We start from the raw sequence: 26,397 nt of genomic DNA, 5'->3' as shown, positions 1-26,397 counted from the left end.
TCTCTATTTACTGATACTCATGAGCAGAATGGCAGTGCTTCATGCTTAGCATGTAAGTGTGTCTTAATTTAAACCAAGAGCACAGTTCTCCGTTGGACAATTTCAACCCTCTTACAGAAGTGAAGTATTAAAACCAGATAGAGACTAGCACACAGTGCTAGTTTAATATCTGCCAAGACCTTTTCCCACAAGTATTTACAGTTTCATCACACAGATTGCAAAGCTTTTACCATCCGTTCTTGCCATAACAAACAAAAAAAAGTACATTTGACAATCTGAAATGGCAGGGAAGGAAGGAAATGCGCCCCCCTCGTTTTGAGAACGCCCCATGTGCAGCACTCTGAGGGGCTGCTTGTAGAGAGGTGGGTACAAGAACATGGATAAGCATGTTAACCTTTTGTGTGATCAAAATCTAATGTAAATATTCTTACGCCTCGTTTTGAGAACGTGTATTGTCGAACTCTGACGAAGCTACATGTGCAGGCTGTGCCGGGTGGACTCTGGTTCCCATGTGTTCCTCTCTCAGCTGCTTGTAGAGAGGTGTGGTCCTCCAGACAAGAACATGGATAAGCATATCTATGCAGTAGGTTAATATACAACCAGTCTTTGCTTGAAGTTCTAGTCAAGCTTTATTTGAGTCAAAATCCCTCATTTTAAACGTCTGTAAATATTCTTACGTCTGTAAGATTCTACACCCGATAATAATCCAATTATTCTAAAGATAGACAAAACTTGTGAAGTATATAAATGTCTTAACACTGAAGAACTGTTTCGATGAGAGTTAATGTGGAGGAAATGACTATTGGATGTGGTGAATATGAATGCACTTTTTCACTTGAATCTCAAAAGAGTATTGTTATGTTTTTGTTTTCTGCATGTTGGTATGCTCAGTGTTTGCCCTAGTGTGGGTACAGTCTTTGTTAAAGCATTGTACTATTATATTATCTGCTGCAGTAACAGCAACGGGATTGGAGTCTAAAACCTCTGTAGGGAAAATTACTTGTGTTAGGAACTGCCCCTTTGTAGCTAAAGTGTTACAGTGACTCTCAACATAATATGAGTGTGTGAGTGTGGGTATGTGTATTTGTGTCTATGAATGTGTGTTAGTGAGTTTGTAGTTTCCTTCTTATAAGTGGGTGCAGGGACTTACCAAGCTCAAGTTGAACATTGAATCGGAGGCCCAACCAAAACCAACTCTCTCTTCCATCATGACGATTGTACGTTATTGAAACTACACGTGAAAAGAGTAACAATGTTTTTTGGGATATCACCAAAAATATCAATAAACCATAAAGAACATGTCAAGTGATTTGTATTGAACTTTTAGAACAAGCTAGATGTGTAGATAAGATACTTGTAGTTTGGATGGCCTGAAACACTGCCGTTCTCTTTACAATTGGAACATAAGGTCCCCTAGCATTGCGCAAACGTAATCATTTGACACTCAACATATCCCATATTGGGACATAACCATGTTCCCAGCAGAACACAATCACACGTCCTCACTCTCATTAAGTAATATATACTGTACACAGAGGAAAGTATTGTCATGGTTCACAAGGATCATAATTAATTCACATTTCAATGCAATGTAAATACACCCTTTGTACATATTTGTGAAGCAATTCCTTGGAGGCCAACAGATGACAAATATCTGTACACAGCTGTTGTTATTCTGGAAGAGGAAATGGTGCTGTCCTCCCTCATAATGGATGTTTTGGCAGAGAACTAAAGGGCTTCTCAGAAGCCAATGTACAACCCTTCAACAAGAGGACACAGCTGTGAACACAGGCTTAACCCATCAGAACACAGGCAGTAGACATTTTTATTTCGGATGATTATTACAGACAGATATTGTGGTGATGTTACGCTCTCACCCAACTGTGACATATAATTGGAAAATTACTTAACAGAAACGTAGAAACTATAGTATATACAGTAACTATAATTGCAATGTTTTAATTTGTAGTGTTAATATTGTTAGAAGTTGTAATGTTTTTATATCAAAGATAATGCATTTCATCTGTGTTTCAATTTCCCCTGATAAATTATCCATTTTGTTTCAAATATCAATGTGATTTCACACTCTCACCTAAACAAATCATGAATAAGAATTAACCAGGCAAGTATTGATCAAATGACAGAAATAGCATTGTTTCAACTCATTGTTTCACATATAGAAAAGTACATGTCTAAATCAATGCTCAATTAATGTAAAATGAATTAGTATAGCTATACTAAACCAAAATATTAACACATGCAACAATTTCAACGATTTTACTCTTACAGTAAATCAGTCACTTGAAATGAATAAATTAGGCCCTAATCTATGGATTTCACATGACTGGGCAGGGGCAAAGCCATGGGTGGGCCTGGGAGGGCATAGGCCCACCCATTTGGCAACCAGGTCCAGCCAATCAGAATATTTTTTAGTCTCAGAATATCGTCTCAGATGATCCCGCAGGTGAAGAAGCCAATGTTGAGGTCCTGGGCTGGCGTGGTTATTCCTGCAGTGGACATTCCGGCAGTCAGCATGCCAATTTAACGCTCCCTCAAAACATCTGTGGCATTGTGTTGTGTGACAAAACTGCACATTTTAGAGTGGCCAATTATTGTCCCCAACCCATGTAATGATCATGCTGTTTAATCAGTTTCTTGATATGCCACACCTGTCAGGTGAATGGATTATCTTGGCAAAGGAGAAATGCTCACTAAACGGACGAACTGTGAACAAATTTGTTCACAAAATTTGAGAGGAAGAAGCTTTTTGTGCTCATGGAAAATGTCTGGGCTCTTTCATTTCAGCTCATGAAACATGGGACCAACACTTCATATGTTGTGTTTATATTTTTGTTCAGTGTAAATTACTTGACTGAAACTTGAATATGATTAAAAACTCTACATGTCAGCAAAAGTATTGTATTTGGTTCAAAACATTCTCTAAGACCTAAACCTCAAATGGAGTTGTGCATAAAGGGTGTGACCATTGAGCAAGTTGAGGAAGCTGAACTCCTAGGTAACATTCAATGGTCAATTATCATGGTCAAGTCATTTTGACAAAGTTGTGAAGATGGGGAGGGTTATGTCTGGTATAAAAGTTGCATAATCAGATAAGATACAGCTCGGACACCCATACATACCCCACAAGACATGCCACCAGGGGTCTCTTCACAGTCCCCATGTCCAAAACAATTCACGGAAATGCACGGTATTATACAGAGCCGTGATCGCATGGAACTCCCGCCCATCTCCAATAACTCAAGCAAACAGCAAAATTACATAAAACAAATGGATAAAACAACATCTCATGGCACAATAGGGACTGTGAAATGACACACATACAAACACATGCCCACACACTCTATCACACTCTAACACAAACAATCTATACACACATTATTCTTTAGTTGTGTTGTTTGTACAATGAGTGTAGAGAACATTAAGAACCCCTGGTCTTTCCATGACCAGGTGAATCCAGGTAAAAGCTATGATCACTTATTGATGTAATTTGTTAAATCCACTTTAATCAGTGTATATAAGGTTAGAGAAGGATTTTTAAGCCTTGAGATAATTGAGACATGGATTGTGTATGTGTGCCATTCAGAGGGTGAATGGGCAAGACAAAAAATGTAAGTGCCTTTGAATGGGTATGGTAGTAGGTGCCAGGGGCAGCGGTTTGTGTCAAGAACTGCAACGCTGCTGGGTTTTTTACACTCAGTTTCTCAACTGTGAATTAACAGTTTCCCGTGTGTATCAAGAATGATCCACCACCCAATGGCCATCCAGCCAACTTGACACAACTGTGGGAAGCATTGAAGTTAACATGGGCCAGCTTCCCTGTGGAACACTTCCGACACCTTTCCCCGACAAAGTCCACGCCCCGACAAATTGAGGCTGTTCTGAGGGCAAAAGGGGGTGCAACTCAATGTTAGGAAGGTGTTCTTGATGTTTGGAATACTAACTGTATATTGTATCATTTTACATTTGTGTGACTGTTCTTGTCTACCAGTACATCAGTGTTTTGTTACTTGCTGTGTTTTATGTTTTTGTGTGGACCCCAGGAAAAATAGCTGCTGCTTCTGCAAAAGCTAATGGTGATCCGAATAAATGAATAATACATACTACCTTGAATGCACACAAACAAATATTGTTTGTCCTTTACCCATGCAATGGTCTATAAAGATATTAAAATGTAAAATGTTATAATGTTATTGATGGTATAACATAGCTATAATGTCCCAATCCGGTGTAATGGTACAATCAGGATCCAGTCTCTACATCCAGGGTCTCATAGCCAGACTAACGCCAGGATTCACTCTAAGAGGGAAAGAGAGAGAAAAGTTTATCTTGTTTTCTGAGCAACAAAAATAGGGATATTAATATAATCAAATATGAATATACAAATATTATAAAATACCTGAACAAGAGCGCTCCCCTGATAACAGGCATCATTCTACCTGCTCCCCACTTGGGGATGGCTGGCTAAGCGTTCCAGACAGGGGCAGGTGTTGCCTCTTCTTCTTCTTTGGGAGCTTTTGTTGGGCCATGGCCAGGGAGTAGTACAGGCGGAAGTTATTGACTATGACTGGGACAGGCATGGCGATGGTCAGAATACCTGCCAGAGCACACAGGGCTCCAATTACCATGCCGGAACAGGTCTCCGGGTACATGTCCCCATAGCCCAGGGTTGTCATGGTAACCACCGCCCACCAGAAGCCTATGGGGATGTTCTTAAAATTGGTGTGCGCAGACAAAGTTGGGTCTTCAGGGTCACCATGTACTCGCTCTGCGTAGAATTCCAGGGTGCTGAAAATTAGCATTCCAATTCCAAAGAAGACAGCAAGGAGGCAGAACTCTTGAACGCTGGCCTTTAGTGTGTAGACTAACACACGCACTCCCACCATGTGGCGCATCAGCTTAAAGATCCTCAGGATCCTCACAAAGTTCAGCACACGCAGGAAGCCCAGGGCATTCCCACCCAGCCCCACATCCAGGAAGAAGGGCAGGATGGCCACAAAGTCAATGATGATGTTTAGTATGTTCTTCACAAACACCAGTATGTTGGAGCAGCAGGTGAAACGGACCAGGAACTCAAATATGAACCACACCACACAGACGCCCTCCACCACAGTCAGAGTAGGTTCGGTCACTATCTCATAGTACGTCACCTCTTCTGTGTGGTTCCCATTATTGACCAGCTCTGTGCGTTGCTCTAACGTGTGGAAGCTCTCATGTGTCTCCAGACAGAAAGCTGTGATGGAAAGGAGGACGAAGAAGAGGGAAACAAATGCAATGACCTGCAAATGACAAGAAGTGTTATCATATGACTCTGAGTGGATCATCTCATAATGATTAAAGACACAAACAACACTGATTTATTTGTCTTCTAGGTTTGATTGGCGTGTTGGACATACATTGTATCAAAAAGGCTATTGGTTGGTGAGATGAGGCTGTTGTCTCCTGAACTGACTCAATCCCATAGTTGCTGTTTCATATGGAGCCACAGTACCTTCATTTGAGTGACATGAGCTAATGAGAGTTACATTACTGAACCATTCAAGGGACTCTGAGGGTGAATCTCAATTGCATTTTTAAATTCCTCACATCTTCTCTCCCCATCTCCTTCTCAAAGCGCATTGGAGCAGAAGATCTGAAGTTCCTGCACACTAATATTCTCTGTTTTAAGAAGGAGGAAAGGAAAACGTATGTAAGAAGAACATAGAATTGAGATTCACCCTGAAGCTTCAATTCTGGTGAAGCTGCTTTTATTATTACAGTCCTAGCCTATGGAACAGCCGACAAGAGAATCTGTGTAGTAGAAACAGTGGATTTTTTATTTTATTTTTGCACACCTCAGGTGTGCCTTTACTTATTTTTTACATTTGATTTATGCTACTACCTTTTGTAGTAGTTGTTTTTTTGCCCTTTTTGTCTGTGATTACTTTTATTTCTATCTTATTATTTGTTGTTTTAAATTGTATTTGTGAAGTGCCTGGCTTAAAGATATGGATATGGCTGATTCTGTTGCAAAACCTTTCCTAAACGGAAGCAGACAAACGGGGCGTGATCTCCCTGAATTTGTTCAATAAAAACTATTGTTTGGCAAATGATTACACCCCAGGTGTAGCCCACAAATCTTATGTTGTACACAAAGGGCATGGTTGACATGTTCCAACTATTTATTGGATTCCATGCCTCAGTAGGCTATTTAAAATAAAATAAAATGTAACCTTTATTTAACCAGGCAAGTCAGTTAAGAACAAATTCTTATTTTCAATGACGGTCTAGGAACAGTGGGTTAACTGCCTGTTCAGGGGCAGAATGACAAATTTGTACCTTGTCAGCTCAGGGATTTGAAGTTGCAACCTTTTGGTTACTAGTCCAATGCTCTAACCACTAGGCTACCCTGCCGCCCCAGGTGGGTGGCAGGGTAGCATAAGCATATGCACAATTTCATTGTTATTGTTATTTTCATGTTATTTTTTCAGGAGGGGAATTAGGCTACATGCAGCTATTTACATGTTGTACACAAAAGATGATCAACATGTTCATACAAACTTGCAGATAGTTTTTTGCCCCAAGGCATAACTCAAGTGGGGAGTTACATGCAGCTATTTAGGCAGCATATCAAACACAAGCAGGACACAGACATATAGTCTAATTAGCAATTTAGTGTTATTTTTTTAAATCATAGTTGTAAACATTGGCTAAACAGGAGGCGGACAGGCAGCCAAAGTAGTAGTGTTCTATTTCAGCAACTCTGGCAAGTGGCAACGAAATGGCAGCAACTACGAAGATTGGCCTACAGCATCCCACAAAACACAGATTGTTTTTACTCCAATGCAACATGTATGGACTGTGTCCTGCTTGTGCAACTGCAATATCCATTACAGCAGACAGAGAAGGTTGTAGCCTTCATAAAGGCCTTGAATGTTCGCTCAAATCACCGCAGGATTCTTATTTCAGCTGCTCAGAATATGAGGTAGTGATATAGACTACATTAACAAAGAAAGAAATGTGTACGCAAATTAACACATGCACAGAAGGTAATCTGGATGTATAGGTTTGAGAATTAGGTTTCCAGAGGGGCAGAGCAGAGGCATTCATAACCACAGCCTTTAAAGAGGTGTGGTTCATCAGATGTGCTTCAGGCTTTCAGAGCTGCTTCCACGTGCATCTCCAAGCCAGTGCAAGTGTTTATTGTTCTTCAAAATGAGTGACTCTGTTTCACTGCTGTGATCCGTATCTATGCCTGCTGCCTGCTCTGCACAGTCATTAGAGCTGTTTGGTTTATGGAAAAGCCATATGGTTTATAACTGCAGTAAACAGAGCCTGCCTGCTACCACACCACCTTCTCCACAGCTTGGTAGGAATGTCCAGAGGGAATTACCCAGCCTCACACTGACTAGCCTGATTCAGTCCCTATCAAAACTACATTTTTTTTTAATTGGGAGAGAATAAAGAATACAAACCTTGGCAGCCTTAGATGAGAACGGGTCGTCAAATAAAGCCCACATTTTTGCTTTCCACCTTTTGCAGCAGCTCTGAGAATTAGCTGGGTTGTCCTCAACATCGAATGACTCTGGAAACTCTTCATTGTGGTGCTGTTTTGAGTCAGATGGTCCGAACGCTGCAAGGGCCACTTCGGCATCCCTATGTTGGCAGAATGTTATCCAGCAACAAGGTTCCACGTCCGCCTTGTCGACCTCCCAAAAAGCCAACTCCTCTTCAAAAAGGGGACCGCAGACATCTGTTGGACAGTGAAGCTTACCGGTTCTGTAATAATTCAGAACATTGGAGAAAACACCTGGATGTCTGTCGAAGAAGAATTCAAGGTCACCACTTGGGTCATGATCCATCAGTTTAGCCAAACGGGTACCAGGCAAGCTCTTGAGAGTGCTCATGTAAGTTTCATGACGCATGCCACCAACGTTGATCACAACCTTTTTCATGACATCCCCCTTTGTGTCCCAGTCTTCCCTTAGATATGTTTTCAATGAAGTCCTGTCGAGGCCATGGGCTGAAGTATGGCCCTGAGAGGACACATACATTGAACTGATCATGACCTGGAGGGGAGAGAATTGCACGTCCAGGAATGTTGTTTAGCCTACGGTCCTCGTCTGCGCCAACATTTTTGAAGAGATTTAAAAGGTTTCTCAGGCCCAGGGGTAAAGAAAAACAGCATTACGGCAGGCTATCATCTCTCTCCTTTGGTAGTTAAGTTTGGGAAGAAATAATGATCTTTCCTTCCTATTTATTTCTTCAGAGCCTATTACAGTGTAGTCCCGCCCTGTAGGCAGCCCCCTTTCTGCATTCCAAAGTTTTTGTCCACTTCTGTCAGTTAGGGAAACCTGGTCTCTAAGCATTTCGTATTATTCCTTAAGTAAATCTGAGATACTCCATTTAGTATGTTATGTTACATTTTGTATGGTATGTATTCATTTGTGGATGTCCAACACCCATTTCATATGATATATTACAAATGAAAAAGGTGTATTATGTTACGAATTGGTAAAACGTACAATATGTTCCCGAATTTGCAAAACATATGACATGTTGCGAATTCCAACTAGGTGGCTAGAGTTAACTAGCTGGCTAGGGTTATGTTTAGGAGTCAGGTTAGAGGGTTACGGTCAGGAGAAGATATCCATTATGAGATTTGAACTCACAACCTTTGAGTTGCTAGACATTCATGTTATACCCCCACCCTGACCAACCACCCTACTTTCGTTTTTGCTTTAAGTAACCATTTGTCTTATGTAGCCATACCAGACGTAACATATCATACTATCTTGAGTGCATCGGATTTACATTTAGTATGTTATGTCTAGTCTATAAGACCAGGCTAGTTAGGGGTACGGCTTCATTTCTTTACATCTTAAAGTTTATATCAATAGATGTCAAAATAGGTAAAACATCCAAACGTAAATCTCTGGAAAAGAACAACCTCACAATATGTGAGACAGTTTTAAGACAGTTTCTCCATCAGTGAACAACTGCTGTCACTGTCACCTTTACTATAAGGATGAACTAATAAGTCATTCATTGAAGTGCAAATGGTTCACAAACTCTTCACATTCTTTGAACCTCAACATTGACTAAAAGCGTAAATCAGTATCTATTGGGCTAATGACCTCGTCTCGTGTCCTTCTGCTGTATAAGGGACATGACACTGCCCTCTAGTGTGTTTCCAAGAGAAATAGTCAGATAAAGAATGACATAAAAGCTGTATAATAACCAACACTTTTGCTCTTTATTCGCTGCTTTTATATGTATATTTATAAAACTGTTTATAAAAAAAAAGATATTACAAATGTAAAGAGGGTAACCATGAAAACATTTAGAGGTTTACAATCTATTTAGACAATAAGATTCCCCAAAACCTAACAGCAATCTAAAACCTTTCAAATGTTCTCCGGGATGTACAGTACATTCGGGATGTACAGTGCATTCGGGATGTATTCAGACCCCTTCACTATTTCCACGTTTTGTTACGTTACAGCCTTATTCTATAGTGGATGAAATGTTTTTTTTCCTCATCAATCTACACACAATACCACATAATGACAAAACAAAAACAGTTTTGAATTTTCATGCATTCATTTTCCGAATGCATAGCTTTATTTTAAACTTCTATCCACAGCCTACTCTTCCTGGGTGTTTTGTTCTCTATCTCATGGTTAGAATCGCTTATGCCTCAGATTACATAGTGTGATGGGACTCTCGTCCCCAAGCCAGAACCCTGGGTAGAGGGGTTCAGTGAATGTGTATTTCTGGGTTCTGTAGAGAAACTTCATCCTATCTGAGACTTCATAAAATGCTATGGTGCCCTCCTTGAATTTCAGGTAAACCCCTATTTTGTGCTGGCTGGGGGTTGCACTGAGTAGAATACTTTTATTGTTGTGGGACACAGAATATCCTTTTGAACAGTCGAGGCTCCAGGATTGGTCACTGCCCCCAAAAGCGGATGTCTTAGAGCGTGATTTTCTGTTTATGCCCCAGTAGACCAGGGCAATCTCAGCCTTGTTCCCCACCATCTCCACCTCCCAGTAGCAGCGCTCAGCCTCAAGCCCCTCCCTGCACATCACCTGGTGACGGTTTGTAAACCTCTCAGGGTGAGGTTGGACTGGGACCTTCTGCTTTTTAGGGTCCCACCTCACCATTCTGTCCTCCATTGAGATGGAGAGGTCCTTGTGGGCAGTGTTGGGGTCCAGAGTGAGATCACAGGCATCTAAAGGATCAGAGGATCGTAAAATGATGTTCATAGTCATGTTCAAACAGCATTCTCATGAGGTTGGTTCAGACCCATTTAAAACTAAAATCTCCTAATTATTATGTTTATTTACAGTTGGTGTTGTACAGGTTGAGGGGATTTTAGATGTGTTGCATGTCTGTGTGTGTGACTAAAAGACTTAGGACTCACACTGTAGAAACTCAGGTCTGGTCGTAGGCTCTAGGGTCTGTGCAGCGCTGATAACTGTCGGTCAGGAGAAAGGCAGAAAAGGCGTAATATGTCATTGATCATGCTCAGTTGGGGTTAAGGTTGTAGTTACTAACTAACTCTCATTACTTAAGGTCAAGTAAACTGTGACTGATTTTCTAAAACACTCAGGATAACAGTCACCTGGAAGCTGCTCAGGTCTGACTGGAGATTGGGAACCTCCATTACCAGCCACTGTTGAGACAGATCATAAAATCCTTTATAAATGTATTGTATATTTGTCTCTGTCTGTCTGTCTGTCTGTCTGTCTGTCTGTCTGTCTGTCTGTCTGTCTGTCTGTCTGTCTGTCTGTCTGTCTGTCTGTCTGTCTGTCTGTCTGTCTGTCTGTCTGTCTGTCTGTCTGTCTGTCTGTCTGTCTGTCTGTCTGTCTGTCTGTCTGTCTGTCTGTCTGTCTGTCTGTCTGTCTGTCTGTCTGTCTGTCTGTCTGTCTGTCTGTCTGCTGCATTCCTCTCTTCAACTGACCAATTTGAGACACTGTATTGATTCCTTCCTCACAGAATGACTCCAGCCGATCCCCAAACTCTGAAACGACAGTTCTTATGGCCTCAAAGGGGAGGTGTGGATCTGTCGAGACACTGGACAAGTTTTGGGGCTCTGAGAGGGTTGAAAGAGAGGGCCAACTCTTTGGTAATAAGAGAGAGGGAGACATGAAACTGAAAGAGTTATTGTTATTAATCGTGACAATCCACCATATCATCATGCACACAGTTGCAAACCTTCAGAACCAGACCCTACATCTATCTACTACCCACTGGGCACAAACTGGTTGAATCAACGTAATTTCAATGTAATTTGTCAATTTATTGTGACATGGAATGTATGAGAAAAATACATTCGATTTGATATGTTTTTAAGCAATTTTCAACATAAACAAACCTTGTATAAGATGTGATGAATTTGTACCTTGAAACAAAGTCAGATCTTCAACTTTATATCCACATTCAGAAAAAAAACTAAAGGCTGGGCAGCACATCCTAATGGAAAGTATTCAGACCTCTTCCCCTTTTCCACATTTTGTGGAATTTTGTGGAATTTTGTTTTCAGGTTTTTAGAAAATTTTGCAATGTATTAAAAATATAACAGAAATACCTTATTTACATAGGTATTCAGACCCTTTGCTATGAGACTCGAGTTTGGAACCACCAAGACTCTTCCTCGAGCTGGCCGATTGGCAAAACTGAGCAATCGGGGGAGAAGGGCCTTGGGCAGGGAGATGACCAAGAACCTGATGGTCACTCTGACAGAGCTCTCCTCTGTGGAGATGGGAGAACCTTCCGTAGGACAACCATCTCTGCAGCACTCCACCAATCAGGCCTTTATGGTAGCGTGGCCAGACGGAAGCCACTCCTCAGTAAAACAGCCCGCTTGGAGTTTGCCCAAAGGCAGCTAAAGGACTCTCAGACCATGATAAACATAGTCTGATGGTCTGATGAAACCGAGATTCAACTCTTTGGCCTGAATACCAAGCGTGTCAAGCATCACATCTGGAGGAAACCTGGCACCATACCTATGATGAAGCATGATGGTGGCAGCATCATGCTGTGGGGATGTTTTTAAGTGGCAGGGACTGGGAGGATAGTCAGGATTGAGGGAGGGATGAATTGAGCAAAGTATAGAGATATCCTTGATGAAAACCTGCTCCAGAGCACTCAGGACCTCAGACTGGAATGAAGGTTCACCTTCCAACAGGACAATAACCCTAAGCACACAGCCAAGACAACACAGGAGTGGTTTTGGGACAAGTCTCTGAATGTCCTTGAGTGGCCCAGCCAGAGCCCGGACTTGAACCCGATCGAACATCTCTGGCGAGACCTGAAAATAGCTGTGCAGCGACACTCCCCATCCAACCTGACAGAGCTTGAGAGGATCTACAGAGAAGGATGGGATAAACTCCCCAAATACAGGTGTGCCAAGCTTGTAGCGTCATTACCAAGAAGACTCAAGGCTGTAATTGCTGCCCAAGGTGCTTCAGCAAAGTACTGGGTAAAGTGTCTGAATACTTATGAAAATGTTATATTTCAATTTTATTACTTTAAAAACCTGTTTTTGCATTTTCATTGTGGATTATGGATTCATCTGTAGATTGATGAGGGGAAAAAACAATTTATTCCATTTTAAAATAAGGTTTTGACGTAACAAAATTTGGAAACAGTCAAGGGGACTGAATACTTTCTGAATGTGTTGTATTTACAGCTATTAATTTGGTCTCCCATCCAGGGTTTTAAACAAGCCCAGTCCTGCTTAGCTGTGTAACTGACTACTACCAATGTACTATCATAAGAATGATTATTGATATATCTGTTTATAACTAAATATATTCACTGTTGCCAGTGAAGTCATTCCAAAGGGTAGGTTCAAAAGAGCAAATGAAAAGTAACCATACTTTATCAATCATGTATCATCACTGATACTATTTAGGCCCCCGGAGGTTGGTGGCATCTTAATTGGGGAGGACAGGCTCGTGTTAATGGCTGGAGCGGAATCAGTGGAGTGGTATCAAACACATGGTTTCAATGTGTTTGATGACATTCCATTAGCGCCGTTCAAGCCATTATTATGAGCCGTCCTCCCCTCAGCAGCATCCACTGGTTTAGGCCTATAAAGCATCAACAACTATTGTTTCAATTCAACCCAGGATTCAACTAAAAATAGACAATACATATAGGCATATGGATTCAAGCTTTGGTTGATTTCAAATGTAGTCTTCAAGTTAATCATTAATATGTTGGATTCACGTCTCCATCTCAACCTAAAATCTATGTTAAAGAATGGTTTTGAATCAAATTTGATTTCAAGTGCATTTAAAGTTTGATTAGATTAGATTTAGTCAATTATTAATTTGTAGACAAACTGGATATTGTCAACACAAACAAATATCAACATTTGAAGGAGATGTGTTCCATCTGTGCCACTGACTTAGTCTGGCATTTATTCCAGTTGATCTACAAATAATTGATGTTGCATTCAAATCTCCATCTCAACCAAAAATGTAATTTAAAGAATAGGAATAAATCTATTCTAATCAAACTTTAAATGCTCTGTAAATAAAGTTTATTTGATTCAGTTCTATTCTTTAACTTTGATTCTTGGTTGAGATGGAGATGTGAATCCAACATATTGGCACACGCACTCGGCACACGCATACTCAGGCTGACTGGTTCTCGTTCAGGCAAATGAGAAATAAGTGCACTCAGGCTATCCGGAAGGCCAAAGTTAGTTACTTTAAGGAGTTAAGGAGCAGTTCTCTCTCTGTGGGTCTAACCCCAAGAAGTTCTGGAAAATGTTTAAATACCTGGAGAATAAACCCTCCTCCTCACAGCTGTCCATGTCCCTTAATGTTGATGATGTGGTTGTTACTGACAAGGAGCACATGGCTGAGCTCTTTAATCACCACTTCATTAAGTCAGGATTCCTATTTGACTCAGCCATGCCTTCTTGCCCATCCAACATTTCCTCATTTCCCACCCCTTCTAATGCGACTAGCACTGATGCTCCTCCCTCTTTGTCCCCTGCCCCGCTACAAAGTTACTCCCTCAGGCAGTCACTGAGTCTGAGGTGCTAAAGGAGCTCCTTAAACTTGACCCCAATAAACATCTGGGTCAGATGGTTTAGATCCTTTCTTCTTTAAGGTTGCAGCCCGATCATCGCCAAGCCTGTCTCTGACCCTTTTAACCTGTCTCTCCTCTCTGGGGAGGTTCTCATTGCTTGGAAGGCAGGCACTTCGTGTCCTTTATTTAAAGGGGAAGATCAAGCTGATCCTAACTGTTATAGGCCAATTTCTATTTTGACCCGTTTAACAAAAGTGTTGGAAAAACTTGTCAATAATCAACTGACTGGCTTTCTTGATGTCTATAGTATTCTCTCTGGTATGCAATCTGGTTTCTGCTCAGGTTAAGGATGTGTCACGGCGAACTTAAAGGTGCTAAATTATGTCACCATTGCCCTTGATTCTAAGGAATGTTGTGCTGCTATTTTTATTGACTTGGCCAAAGCCTTGGATATGGTAGACCATTCCATTATTGTGGGCCGGCTAATGAGTATTGGTGTCTCTGAGGGGTCTTTAGCCTGGTTTGCTAACTACCTCTCTCAAAGATTGCAGTGTATAAAGTCAGAGCATTTGCTGTCTCAGCCACTGCCTGTCACCAAGGGAGTACCCCAAGGCTCGATCCTAGGCCCCACACTCTTCTCAATTTACATATACAACATAGCTCAGGCAGTAGGAAGCTCTCTCATCCATTTATATGCAGATGATACGGTCAAAAAACCCAACTGGCCCCTCCCCAGATTTTGTGTTACACGCTCTACAACAAAGCTTTCTTAGTGTCCAACAAGCTTTCTCTGCCCTTAACCTTGTTCTGGTTAAGGGCAAAACAATATGGTTTGGTAAGAAGAATGCCCCTCTCCCCATCGGTGTGATTACTACCGCTGAGGGTTTAGCGCTTGAGGTAGTCACCTCATATAAGTATTTGGGAGTATGGATAGACGGTACACTGTCCTTCTCTCAGCACATATCAAAGCTGCAGGCTAAGGTTAAATCTAGACTTGGGTTCCTCTATCATAATCACTCTCCTTTCACCCCAGCTGACAAACTAACCCTGATTCAGATGACCAACCTACCCATGCTAGATTACGGAGACGTAATTTATAGATTGGAAGATAAGGGTGCTTTCGAGCGGCAAGATGTTCTTTCCCATTCAGCCATCAGATTTGCCACTAATGCTCCTTAAAGGACACATCACTGCACTTGATACTCCTCTGTAAACTGTCCATCACTGTATACCTGTTGCAAGACCCACTGGTTGATGCTCATTTATAAAATCATCTTAGGCCTCACTCCCCCCTATCTGAGATACCTACTGCAGCCCTCATCCGCCTTCATCCTGCCAGTCACATTCTGTTAAATGTCCCCAAAGCACACACATCCCTGCGTCGCTCCTCTTTTTAGTTCGCTGCAGCTAGCGCCTTGAATGAGCTGCAAAAAACACTCAAACTGGACAGTTTTATCTCCATCTCTTCATTCAAAGACTCAATCATGGACACTCTTACTGACTGTTGTGGCTGCATTGCACAATTTATTGTTGTCTCTACCTTTTTGCCCTTTGTGCTGTTGTCTGTGCCCAATAATATTTGTACCATGTTTTGTGCTGCTACCATGTTGTGCTGCTGCCATGTTGTGTTGCTACCATGCTGTGTTGTCATGTGTTGCTGCCATGCTATGTTGTTGTCTTAGGTCTCTCTTTATGTAGTGTTATGGTGTTTCTCTTGTCATTATGTGTGTTTTGTCCAATTTTTAAAATTTAACCCCAGCTTCTGTCCCCACAGGAGGCCTTTGCCTTTTGGTAGGAAGTCATTGTAAATAAGAATTTGTTCTTTACTGATTTACCTAGTTAAATAAAGGTTAAATAAAATAAATAAAAATATAAATTATTCATGTGTAGACAAACTAGAATTAAAGTCGGACTAAATCAGTGGCACAAAAGATACATCTCCTTCAAATGTTGATATTTGGTTGATATTTGGACAACCAAACCCAATTCAATATCACTTTTGCAATACATAAATAGCCTATTAACTTGATGACAAGTTAACAAATGATACGTCTCACGTCTCCAACTAAACCAAAAATAAAATGTAAAGAATAGGATCAACTTGCCCAAGCCTACCCCATTTCTCCTTCACCCAAATCCAGATAGCTGATGTTCTGAAAGAGCTGCAAAATCTGGACCCCTACAAATCAGCCGGGCTAGAACCTCTCTTTCTAAAATTATCCGCCAAAATCCGCCCTATTTCTAGCCTGTTCAACCTCTCTTTCGTATCGTCTGAGATCCCCAAAGATTGGAAAGCTGCTGCAGTCATCCCCCTCTTCAAAGGAGAAGACACTCTAGACCCAAACTGCTACCGACCTATATCTATCCTACCCTGCCTTTCTAAGGTCTTCGAAAGCCAAGTTAACAAACAGATCACCGACCGTTTCGAATCCTACTGTACCTTCTCCGCTATGCAATCTGGTTTCCGAGCTGGTCATGGGTGCACCTCAGCCACGCTCAAGGCCCTAAACGTTATCATAACCTCCATCGATAAGAGACAATACTGTGCAGCTTTATTCATCGACCTGGCCAAGGCTTTCGACTCTGTCAATCACCACATTCTTATCGGCAGTCTCAACAGCCTTGGTTTCTGAAATGACTGCCTTGCCAGGTTCACCAACTACTTCTCTGATAGAGTTCAGTGTGTCAAATCTGTTGTCCGGACCTCTGGCAGTCTCTATGGGGGTGCCACAGGGTTGAATTCTCGGACCGACTCTTTTATTAGTATAAATCAATGATGTCGCTCTTGCTGCTGGTGATTCTCTGATCCACCTCGACGCAGACGACACCATTCTATATATTTCTGCCCCTTCGTTGGACACTAACCGCCGGACGAGCTTCAATGTCATACAACTCTCCTTCCCTGGCCTCCAACTGCTCTTAAATGCAAGTAAAACTAAATGTATGCTCTTCAACCGATCGCTGCCCACACCTACCCGCCCATCCAGCAACACTACTTTGGACAGTTCTGACTTAGAATATGTGGACAACTACAAATACCTACGTGTCTGGTTAGACTGTAAACTCTCCTTCGAGACTCACATTAAGCATCTTCAATCCAAAATTAAATCTAGAATCGGCTTCCTATTTCGCAACAAAGCATCCATCACTCATGCTGCCAAACATATCTTCGTAAAACTGACTATCCTACCGATCCTTGACTTTGGCGATGTCATTTACAAAATAGCCTCCAATACTCTACTCAGCAAATTGGATGCAGTCTATCACAGTGCCATCCGTTTTGTTACCAAAGCTCCATATACTACCCACCACAGCGACCTGTATGCTCTCGTTGGCTGGCACTCGCTTCATATTCATTGCAAATCCCACTGGCTCCAGGTCATCTATAAGTCTTTGCTAGGAAAAGCCCCGCCTTATCTCAGCTCACTGGTCACCATAGCAGCACCCACCCATAGCACGCGCTCCAGCAGGTATATTTCACTGGTCACCCCCAAAGCCAATTCCTACTTTGGCTGCCTTTCCTTACAGTTTTCTGCTGCCAATGACTGAAACGAACTGCAGAAATATCATTGAAGCTGGAGACTCATATCTCCCTCACTAACTTTAAGCACCAGCTGTCAGAGCAGCTCACAGATCACTTCACCTGTACATAGCCCATCCTTAAATAGCCCATCCAACTACCTCATCCCCATACTGTTATTTATTTTTCTCCTTTGCACCCCAGTATCTCTACTTGCACATGTGTCTTCGGCATATCTATCACTCCAGTGTTTAATTGTTATATTGTAATAATTTTGCCACTATGGCCTATTTATTGCCTTACCTCCCTTATCCTACCTCATTTGCACACTGTATATAGACTTGTTCTATTGTATTATTGACTGTATGTTTGTTTATTCCATGTGTAACTCTGTGTTGTTGTTTGTGACGCACTGCTTTGCTTTATCTTGTGCAGGTCGCAGTTGTAAATGAGAACTTGTTCTCAACTAGCCTACCTGGTTAAATAAAGGTGAAATGAGGGGGGACAAAATGGCGCCGTAGAGAGAACACGGGGTTTCAGCGAGCTCTCGTGGCATTCGTAAATTTATATTCTTACATTAATCTCCTAGCTTGAAAAAGTGGTAGAATTGGCTAAATAAGTTACCATATAATGAGTCTTGACGACTATTTCGCAAAAATCTCCGACAACATGCCCAATAGAACTACTAAGAAGTCGACCAAAACCACCACCCCTGTGGATGTGCATGAGGAGCTAGCTAACGTTAGCGAAGCTAACACCATTGCGGATCCAGGCACAATGGACCTGATGATTCAAAAGATGACTGATAACATTACTTAAGTGATCGATGCTAAGATAAGAACGGTCTTGGAAGCAATAGCAGGCCATTCAGCTGAAATACAGAGCGTTGTGAAACGTGTTGTTGAGGCGGAAGGAAGAATTGCTGCAGTGGAAACTTAACTACATCTATGGATGCTAAGATAAAAGCACTTGAGAAACAGGTGCGCGAAATGGCGGAGCACATTGACGACTTGGATAATCGAGGACGCAGATGCAATATTCGTGTTGTGGGACTCCCGGAAAATTCTGAAGGGACACGTTCAGTAAAATTCTTTGAGGAATGGATCCCTGGCTACCTACAAATGGACACTAAGGCTGGTCGTGTGAAGCTGGACAGAGCCCATCGCTCTCAAGCACCGATACCAGGTCCCAATCAGCGCCCACGGCCGGTGGTTATAAAGTTCCACAACTTCACCGACAAGCAGCGCGTCATGGATGCGGCTAGAAACATCGGCTCTGATGGTAGTCAACATAAAGGTCCAAAGGTCTCATTCTTCAATGACTATTCCACAGCGGTTGTACGAAGACGCAAAGCGTTTGATGAGGCGAAGGCTCGACTCAGGAGAATGAAGATGGACTACCCACTGTTGTACCCGGCCACATTGAAGATTATGGTCAACGGATCACCTAAAAAGCTCTACACACCTGAAGAGGCTGCTGCGTTTATTGACTCTCTCGGGTAAATAACTTTAAGCTGCACCTCCACAGCATTGAATAACTTTGTTTATTTTTGGTTGAATCTGATCATGAAACAGTGGTGTGAGTCCTCACGTACTCCGGCTCAGTAATATTCGTATCTTTATTATTTTTCTTGCTAAAGTAATAGCCGCTATAGCTCAGGCTGAGATATGTGTGAATCCATATTGGTGCCCAGGCTTGGTTTTAGGTGGAAGAGCCTCAATCTTGTTCTATTGATTTTCTTTTCCATATATATAAAGGATGAGGCTATTGAGCGGCAATGCGGACTTAAGAGTCTACATTGGAGAGTTGAAATCCACTGCATGTTAGCTAGTGGGAAAACCCCCTTTTGGATCTTTACGTGTTTCATTTTTGGGTTTAGTATAGTTCGAGTTCAGGGTTCATATTTTTTGTTTATGCTCAGTGAGATAGAGGAGAGTTCAACACATGGAAAAAGGTACCACCCCACTTTTACAGTAGGATCCAGTCTGGATATTGAATGGTCAAGATACAATGGCAGATAACAGACTGTGTGTATGTACGTGGAACATTAGAGGGAGCCATAACCCCATTAAAAGGAAGAAAGTACTGTCTTTTTTGAAAAAATAAAATATTGATATTGCCCTGTTGCAAGAAACTCATTTGGATGATAAGGAGCACCTGAAATTACAACAAGGAGGGTTTGGTCAAGTGTTTTTCTCATCATTTACATCCAGAAATAGAGGTGTAGCAATTCTGGTGAAAAAGAACTTACCACTTAAGGTCTTGAATTGTGTGAAAGATAAATTTGGTCGCTTTGTTATAATTAATGGTACTTTACAAGGGCAGAACATTTCCATAATGAATATTTACTTCCCCCCTGCTCACCCCCCTGATTTCCTCACTAAGGCATTTCTAGACTTTTCAGAATTAAACTCGGACACTGCAGTGGTTGGAGGAGATTTTAACTGCTTGTTGAACCCCCTTATTGATAAGTTTCCCAGTGGTATAGCTTCACTCTCTCCTCAAGCTAAGTCACTTAAAGTTATTTGTGATGATCTGGGGTATGCGGATGTCTGGAGAGCTTTTCATCCCTCCAACAGAGAGTTCACTTTTTTTCTCTGCACCTCATGGATGTCAGACTAGAATAGATTATTTTTATGCCCAAGACGTCTTTGCAGTCTGTTTTATCCGCTAGGATAGGAAGCATAGTCATATCTCATCATGCTGAGGTGATCCTGGACATAAAACTCAACGGGGCATTCAATCGGTCAAGACATTGGAGGTTGAACACAACCATTCTTAAAGACCATACATTCACATCATATTTTATAACAGAGTTTAAAGCATTTTTCTCTATTAACTCTCAATCAACAGATAACCCCTCGCTCCTTTGGGAGACCTGTAAAGCGTATGGCAGGGGTCTGATTATGTCATACACAGCTACTAAGAGACGGAAAAAGCGGGAAAAGCAAAAAATGTTAGAGGGTGAATTAGGAACTAAAGAGAAGGACTACATTAAAACGCCCACTCCTGCCCTATTAAAGGAAATATCAGTCATTAGATCAACGTTAGACTCTCTCCTAACACAGGACGCTGAAAAGAAAATGAGATTTGTCAGGCAAAAGCTATATGAACATGGCGATAAGCCAGGAAAGTACTTGGCATACCTAGCTAAAAAGAGGGCTGACTCTCAGTCAATTGCTACTATTACTGATTCTGATGGTAATCATTTATATGAAAATAAATTGATAAGTGACTCATTTAAGAAATTTTATACAAACATTTATGCCCCAGAACTGCCAAAGGATGCACCCAAATTAATGGAGAACTTATTTTGTAAGATTGAACTCCCTACTATCTCCGAAGAGCAGAGGTCCCTCCTAATGCCCCTATTACCAAGGAAGAGATAATGTTCGCAATTAAGAATCTGCAAAATGGTAAGGCCCCAGGACCAGACGGGTTTTGTAGTGAGTTCTATAAAGAGTTCCATGGCCTGATCCTTGAGCCATTGCGTGATATGTTTAACCACTCATTTTCAAATGACCAACTCCCTCAAACGCTGAGAGAAGCCAACATTTCACTTATTCTCAAAAAGGGAAAATGTCCAGAGTCTTGTTCCTCGTACAGACCAATTTCCCTTCTGAATGTGGATAGAAAATTGCTTTCTAAAATTCTAGCCACAAGATTAGAGGACTCAATGCCACTAATTGTGAAAGGAGAACAAAATGGCTTCATTAGGGGCCGTAAGTCATGCAACAACGTCAGGCGGCTTCTTAATGTTATTCAAGCCTACCAACAAAGTGCTGTGGATGGTCTTGTGCTCTCCCTAGATGCTGAGAAAGCATTTGATCGTGTGGAGTGGTCTTACCTATTATTTGCTCTAAATAAATTTGGTCTGGGGGACAACTTTATAAAATGGGTGAAAGTTTTATATGATGATCCTCAGGCTGCTCTCCTTACTAATGGGCTACGGTCAAATAGCTTCTCTATACACAGAGGTACCACACAGGGCTGTCCTTTATCCCCCCTCCTCTTTGCACTCGTTATGGAACCACTGGCCGAGGCCATCAGGGTAACACCTGCTATACAGGGGCTGCTCATTGGTGATGTTCACCATAAAATAAGCTTGTATGCTGATGATGTCCTGATATTCATCTCTAGTCCCGAGACTTCAATTACATCTCTTATTAATATTATTGAATCATTCAGCGAATTCTCAGGCTACAAGATTAACCTTACTAAGTCAGAGGCTATGCCACTTGGTAGCCTACACTCTGTACCTAATACTTCTCCCCCTTCCCTTTTAAATGGTCTCCCTCAGGTTTCATGTATCTGGGTATATTTGTAACTCCTAAATTCCAGCTAATGTACAAAGCCAATTTTGTTCTCTTGTTTGATACAATAAGACAGGATCTGGAGCGCTGGAACTCTCTCCCGATTTCTTGGTTGGGTAGAATATCCCTCTTGAAAATGAACATTTTACCTAGACTACTTTACCCCATCCAAATGATCCCAGTATTACTCTCCAATAAGGTAATAAAGGATGTAAATGGATGGCTAAGTTCCTTTATATGGAGTAAACGCAAGCCAAGACTTAAGATGGCAATATTGCAGCTGCCAAGTTCTATGGGCGGCTTGGACCTGCCCAATATCAGGTTCTATCAATGGTGTGCCCACCTTTGTTATATTTCTGACTGGATCACAAATGATGATGACTCTATTTGGTTAGACATTGAGACTTCTCTTTCAAAATACCCCTTACAGGATCTTTTATTTTTCTGAAGTTTCAAGTCTGTAGAAGATCACTGCAATAATCCCGTTACACTTAACACACTCAAAGTATGGAGGTCAGTTCAATGCTTCCTGGGAAGTTCCAAACTAACCTCTGCTCTTACCCCAATTCTTAACAACCCAGATTTCAGTCCAGGATTGCTGGAGGCTGGCTTTAACTTATGGCTTAATAAGGGCATACGCAGGCTAAATGACTTATTTGCTGATAAGATTTTGTTGTCATTTGAGCAGATGGTCGAGAAATATCAACTCCCAAAGCAGGACTTTTTCCGCTTCCTACAAGTAAGACATTATATTCTGAAGAGCACCACCTTAATTGGTAACCCTGATGTGTCTGTCATTGAAAGAATGCTTTTTTTCCCACAAAGGAAAATGTCTGTAAGTCTGTTTTATGATACTTTAAGGTCCTTTTCTGCTGTCAACACACAGAGGGTGAAACAAGTGTGGGAGAAAGAGTTGTCTGTTACTATTGACGAAGAGATGTGGGAGGACATTTGGAGATATGCAAAAACAATATCTATATGTAACCGTACTAGAGCAATCCAATTAAGAATAATACACAGATTGCATATATCCCCAAATCGCAGACATGCTTTCAGCCCCACTTCCTCTTCCCCTCAGTGTCTTAAATGCAAAACTGATACAGGCACCCTAACACATTGTTTATGGTCATGCACCAAAATACAAAGATACTAGTCTGGTGTTTTGCAAGAAATTGAAAATATCCTAGGGGTTGATCTAGAATTGGACCCAGTTTTTTTACTGTTAGGTCTCCCTAGTAGGCATGTTACTTCTGTCGGTAAAAGGAGGCTTTACAACATCCTTACCTTCGCAGCGAGGAAAAACATCCTTTTACAGTGGATTAGTGATAAGGTTCCTTCTATTAAAGATTGGCATAAGATACTATTTGAATTGGGTGCCTCTGGAATATCTGACATGTACATTGCATTCTAAAACACCAGTTCTACAAAGTATGGGAACCTTATCTAAATTACCTAGAACCTGAGGTATCAGCTATTATGCTGCAAGGATTCTCTTAGAATGGCGGGGATCTATGTATTTCAGAACTACACTGTACGTTCCATGTGTGGAACCTAACCTCTTGGTTTAAACTGAGCTTTTTTGTTTAATTTCTGTTTGTAAGTTTGTTCAAAATGTATGTATTGAGAGACGCAATGATGGTGATGGGGTGAGAGAAGCACCGAGCGGGAAGAGGAAAATGGTGTACGTATGTATGGGTATGTGTGTGTGTGCGTGCGTGTATGTATACGTATGTGTGTGTATATGCATGGGTATATGTATGTGTGTGTGTGTATGTATGTATGTGTATATATATGCACGTAGATATGTGTAAGTGGGTGCTGTTTTTCTTGTTTTTGTTCTGTGTGCTTTGTCTCTGTTGTTGTATCTCTTAATATGGGTGAAAATTGTGAAATTCCAATAAAAATACTGTTACAATTTTTTTTTTTAATAAATTTAAAAAATAAATAAAGGTGAAATAAAATAAAATCTAAAAGAATTAAGCCAGTGGCTAAGATGAAACTGTCCAAGCATTAGATATCCTTTAAATGTTGATATTTGGTTGTTGTCAACCAAACACAATTCAATATGACTTTTTTAATACAGTAAATAGCCTAATGTTAAGGCTATCTTACAAACTAATGTAACAGGATTTATTGAACCTTAAAATGAGTAACACATCCATGGCCACATTTTGAGGTTAGGGTACTGTAACTATCAATATTTTCTTACGTAATCATAGAAAGCATGCTATTTGAATTGTATTCCACACATAGAATAATCTGTGCAGAATCTCGAACACCATTGGACACTTGAACTATGTACTTTTAATGCAATCTCAACTGCAATCCAGGTAATTTGGTTGTGTTATTTGATTATGCAGAGTGATGACACATTAAGTTGTTGTGTAAATACAACATTTCTGACATTGTATCCCATTTGAATTGTGTTGTGCTTTAAATGGTTGAAAGCGCAGTGATAACACATTGTTTAATTACCAAACTTCTCGCTGTCTTTTTGAGTGGGTGAATAAAGGTTGAAATCTCATTGATCAACGTCTCAACCAAATATTACCCAAATGACCATGTTGAAATGACGTGGTGACGTCAATTCAATGTCAATTCCACGTTGGTTTAATATAATTTCATTGAAATTAAGTAGAAACATTGATTCAACCAGTGTGTGTCCAGTGGGTACAGCCTGTGATGACACAACCATACCTGGAGGAAGTGGATATCACCATCTGTCTGTGACAGCTCCTCCAGCTCAGTGTCTTTCTTCTTCAGCTCAGCAATGTCTGTCTCCAGGTTGCACAGGGAGCTCTCAGCCTGAGCCACTACAGCTGTCTCCTGGGCCCTGATCAGCTCTCTGACTGTGGTGGAGTAGTGCCTCTGGAGGGAGTCAATCAGCCCAGCGAGGATGCCCTCGCAGTGCTCTTCAGCAGCCCTACTACCTTCCTGTTACACATACAGTTAGAGGCAATTTATGTTTGTTTTTTTCAGAACCTTTGACTTTTTCCTTTTATGAAGATATAGGCCTTATAAAGCTGATTTTAACACATTTCAGTGGGGGCCCCCTGGGAAGCTGGGGCAATGTACACCCATAAGGTAGGAAGGAGACATAGACATTGCCATTAGTTGGTTTAGTCCTGAGAGCATCATAAATAACTATTTTCACTTCCTTCTCTGACCTACTATATATCTACCTTAATCCTCTGTATGCTCTCTGTCAGGTCCTTCTGCTCCTTTTCTCTCTTTTTGATCCTTCTTTTTGATTCCTTCTTAAGGTCCTGGAGCTGTTTCTGTGGAAGGAAAATACATCTACAGATTAAATATTTAAAAGGTTAAACCAAAAATCTCATAAATCCTGGAAAGCACAAGGGAATGAAGTGATATTTACTTACTTATTTGAATTGAATCAATAATTGATCAAATGTGCATTCTACACATAACCCTTGGGAGACTTGCAGCAACAGATTTAAGTTTATAGGTCAGTACCTGTTTCCTGCTCCATCCCTCCTTCACGAACAAAGTGGAGTGTGCTTTGTGCTCAACCAGGGCGCACAGAAGGCAGATGCATTGATCATCATCACAGCAGTAAACCTCCAGCAGTCTGTCATGTGTGGGACATACTCTGCTCTTCAGTGCCTCTGAGACTGTAGAGGTTTGGGGACTCTTCATGGGTCTGGGCTTTTCCTGAGTCTGACTGGACGATGGCCCTGCCTGGTGGCAGGCTGCAGCAAGTCTGTGCTTACCTACGGAACCCGCATTATTTCTACACCTGGACTTCTCCATGGCTTCCACCATTTCAGCCAGAGCAATGTTCTTGATCAGGTTAGGCCTCGGGTGAATGGTATATTGGCATTCAGGGCAGCTGCAGAAACGATCATGCTTTTCTTCATTGTCCCAGAAGTCCTGGATGCAGAGACTGCAGAAGGTGTGCCCACATGGAATAGCAGCAGGAGTCCTGAGCATCTCCTGACAGAGTGGACAGCTGAGGTGGGCCATCCTGACTGATACACCAGACACTGCCATATTTGAGAACAAACAGATACCACTGACTGGAACAAGTTTCATTTCCGCCAGAAAGACAAGAGTTTCGATTCTGTAAAGTGAGGTGGCACTCCTTGTCATTTCTTGGTATGTTCGTGAGAGCTGAGGGGAAGTGGTTGAATCAGAGAGATGCTGAGGGATACAACATGTAGAAAATAGTTCTGACATTGAGAGCTCTTTCCTAACAATGCAGTGATAATAATAATAATAATAATAATAATATAGTTAATAGAATAAAAACAGTATTTAAATAAACACTGCGGGTGGTCTTAAGACACGCCTCCAACATCAGTCAAACGCTGATCTTCCACCGGTGCCATGAAATTGTGCCAGACGGTAATTACAGAGGTGGCCGATGTACCCGGTGTAACTTTACGGACAAATGTTCAATCAGCCTGTTATGGGCAAGGTCATCAAGATTAAGGGCATCATTACGTATTCCACAAAAAAATGATGTATCTGATCAAGTGTATTTGTGGTCTATGA

At 41.4% G+C, this 26,397-nt stretch overlaps 2 protein-coding genes across 3 annotated transcripts; both read right to left on the bottom strand.

The window, feature by feature from the left end:
• Nucleotides 1-2,828: 2,828 nt before the first annotated feature.
• Nucleotides 2,829-8,239, bottom strand: LOC112254572 (potassium voltage-gated channel subfamily C member 2). The gene is made up of 3 exons (XM_024427275.2): nt 7,473-8,239; nt 4,418-5,297; nt 2,829-4,317 (listed from the first exon to the last, which is right to left on the bottom strand). The coding sequence occupies exons 1-2, from the start codon at nt 8,061-8,063 to the stop codon at nt 4,449-4,451; spliced, it is 1,440 nt and encodes a 479-aa protein (XP_024283043.1). The 5' UTR covers nt 8,064-8,239; the 3' UTR covers nt 2,829-4,317; nt 4,418-4,448.
• Nucleotides 8,240-9,237: 998 nt separating this feature from the next.
• On the bottom strand, nt 9,238-25,952 carry LOC112254571 (tripartite motif-containing protein 16-like protein). 2 transcript variants are annotated; one of them, XM_024427273.2, is made up of 7 exons: nt 25,357-25,952; nt 25,065-25,160; nt 24,580-24,816; nt 10,964-11,123; nt 10,625-10,675; nt 10,424-10,477; nt 9,238-10,231 (listed from the first exon to the last, which is right to left on the bottom strand). In XM_024427273.2, the coding sequence occupies exons 1-7, from the start codon at nt 25,933-25,935 to the stop codon at nt 9,681-9,683; spliced, it is 1,728 nt and encodes a 575-aa protein (XP_024283041.1). In that variant the 5' UTR covers nt 25,936-25,952; the 3' UTR covers nt 9,238-9,680. The 2 variants fall into 2 exon arrangements, with proteins under 2 accessions (XP_024283041.1, XP_024283042.1); XM_024427274.2 differs by lacking the exon at nt 10,625-10,675.
• Between the last annotated feature and the right edge of the window lie 445 nt (nt 25,953-26,397).

The sequence above is a fragment of the Oncorhynchus tshawytscha genome, linkage group LG07, assembly GCF_018296145.1.
Source record: "Oncorhynchus tshawytscha isolate Ot180627B linkage group LG07, Otsh_v2.0, whole genome shotgun sequence".
NCBI classification, from domain to species: domain Eukaryota; kingdom Metazoa; phylum Chordata; class Actinopteri; order Salmoniformes; family Salmonidae; genus Oncorhynchus; species Oncorhynchus tshawytscha.
The sequence above is the reverse complement of the archived record's forward strand: the minus strand, read 5'-3'. Positions and strand labels throughout refer to the sequence as shown.

Excerpts from the sequence above, each read along its gene's own strand:
- LOC112254572 (XM_024427275.2), bottom strand. The coding sequence starts at position 8,063 with ATGATCAGTTCAATGTATGTGTCCTCTCAGGGCCATACTTCAGCCCAT. Across the intron at positions 5,298-7,472 it reads TCTCATCTAAGGCTGCCAAG|GTCATTGCATTTGTTTCCCT; the intron begins GTTTGTATTCTT and ends TGTCATTTGCAG.
- LOC112254571 (XM_024427273.2), bottom strand. The coding sequence starts at position 25,935 with ATGAAACTTGTTCCAGTCAGTGGTATCTGTTTGTTCTCAAATATGGCA. Across the intron at positions 10,676-10,963 it reads CAATACAGTGTCTCAAATTG|TGGCTGGTAATGGAGGTTCC; the intron begins GTCAGTTGAAGA and ends CTGTCTCAACAG. Across the intron at positions 10,232-10,423 it reads CAGACCTGAGTTTCTACAGT|ATGCCTGTGATCTCACTCTG; the intron begins GTGAGTCCTAAG and ends CTGATCCTTTAG.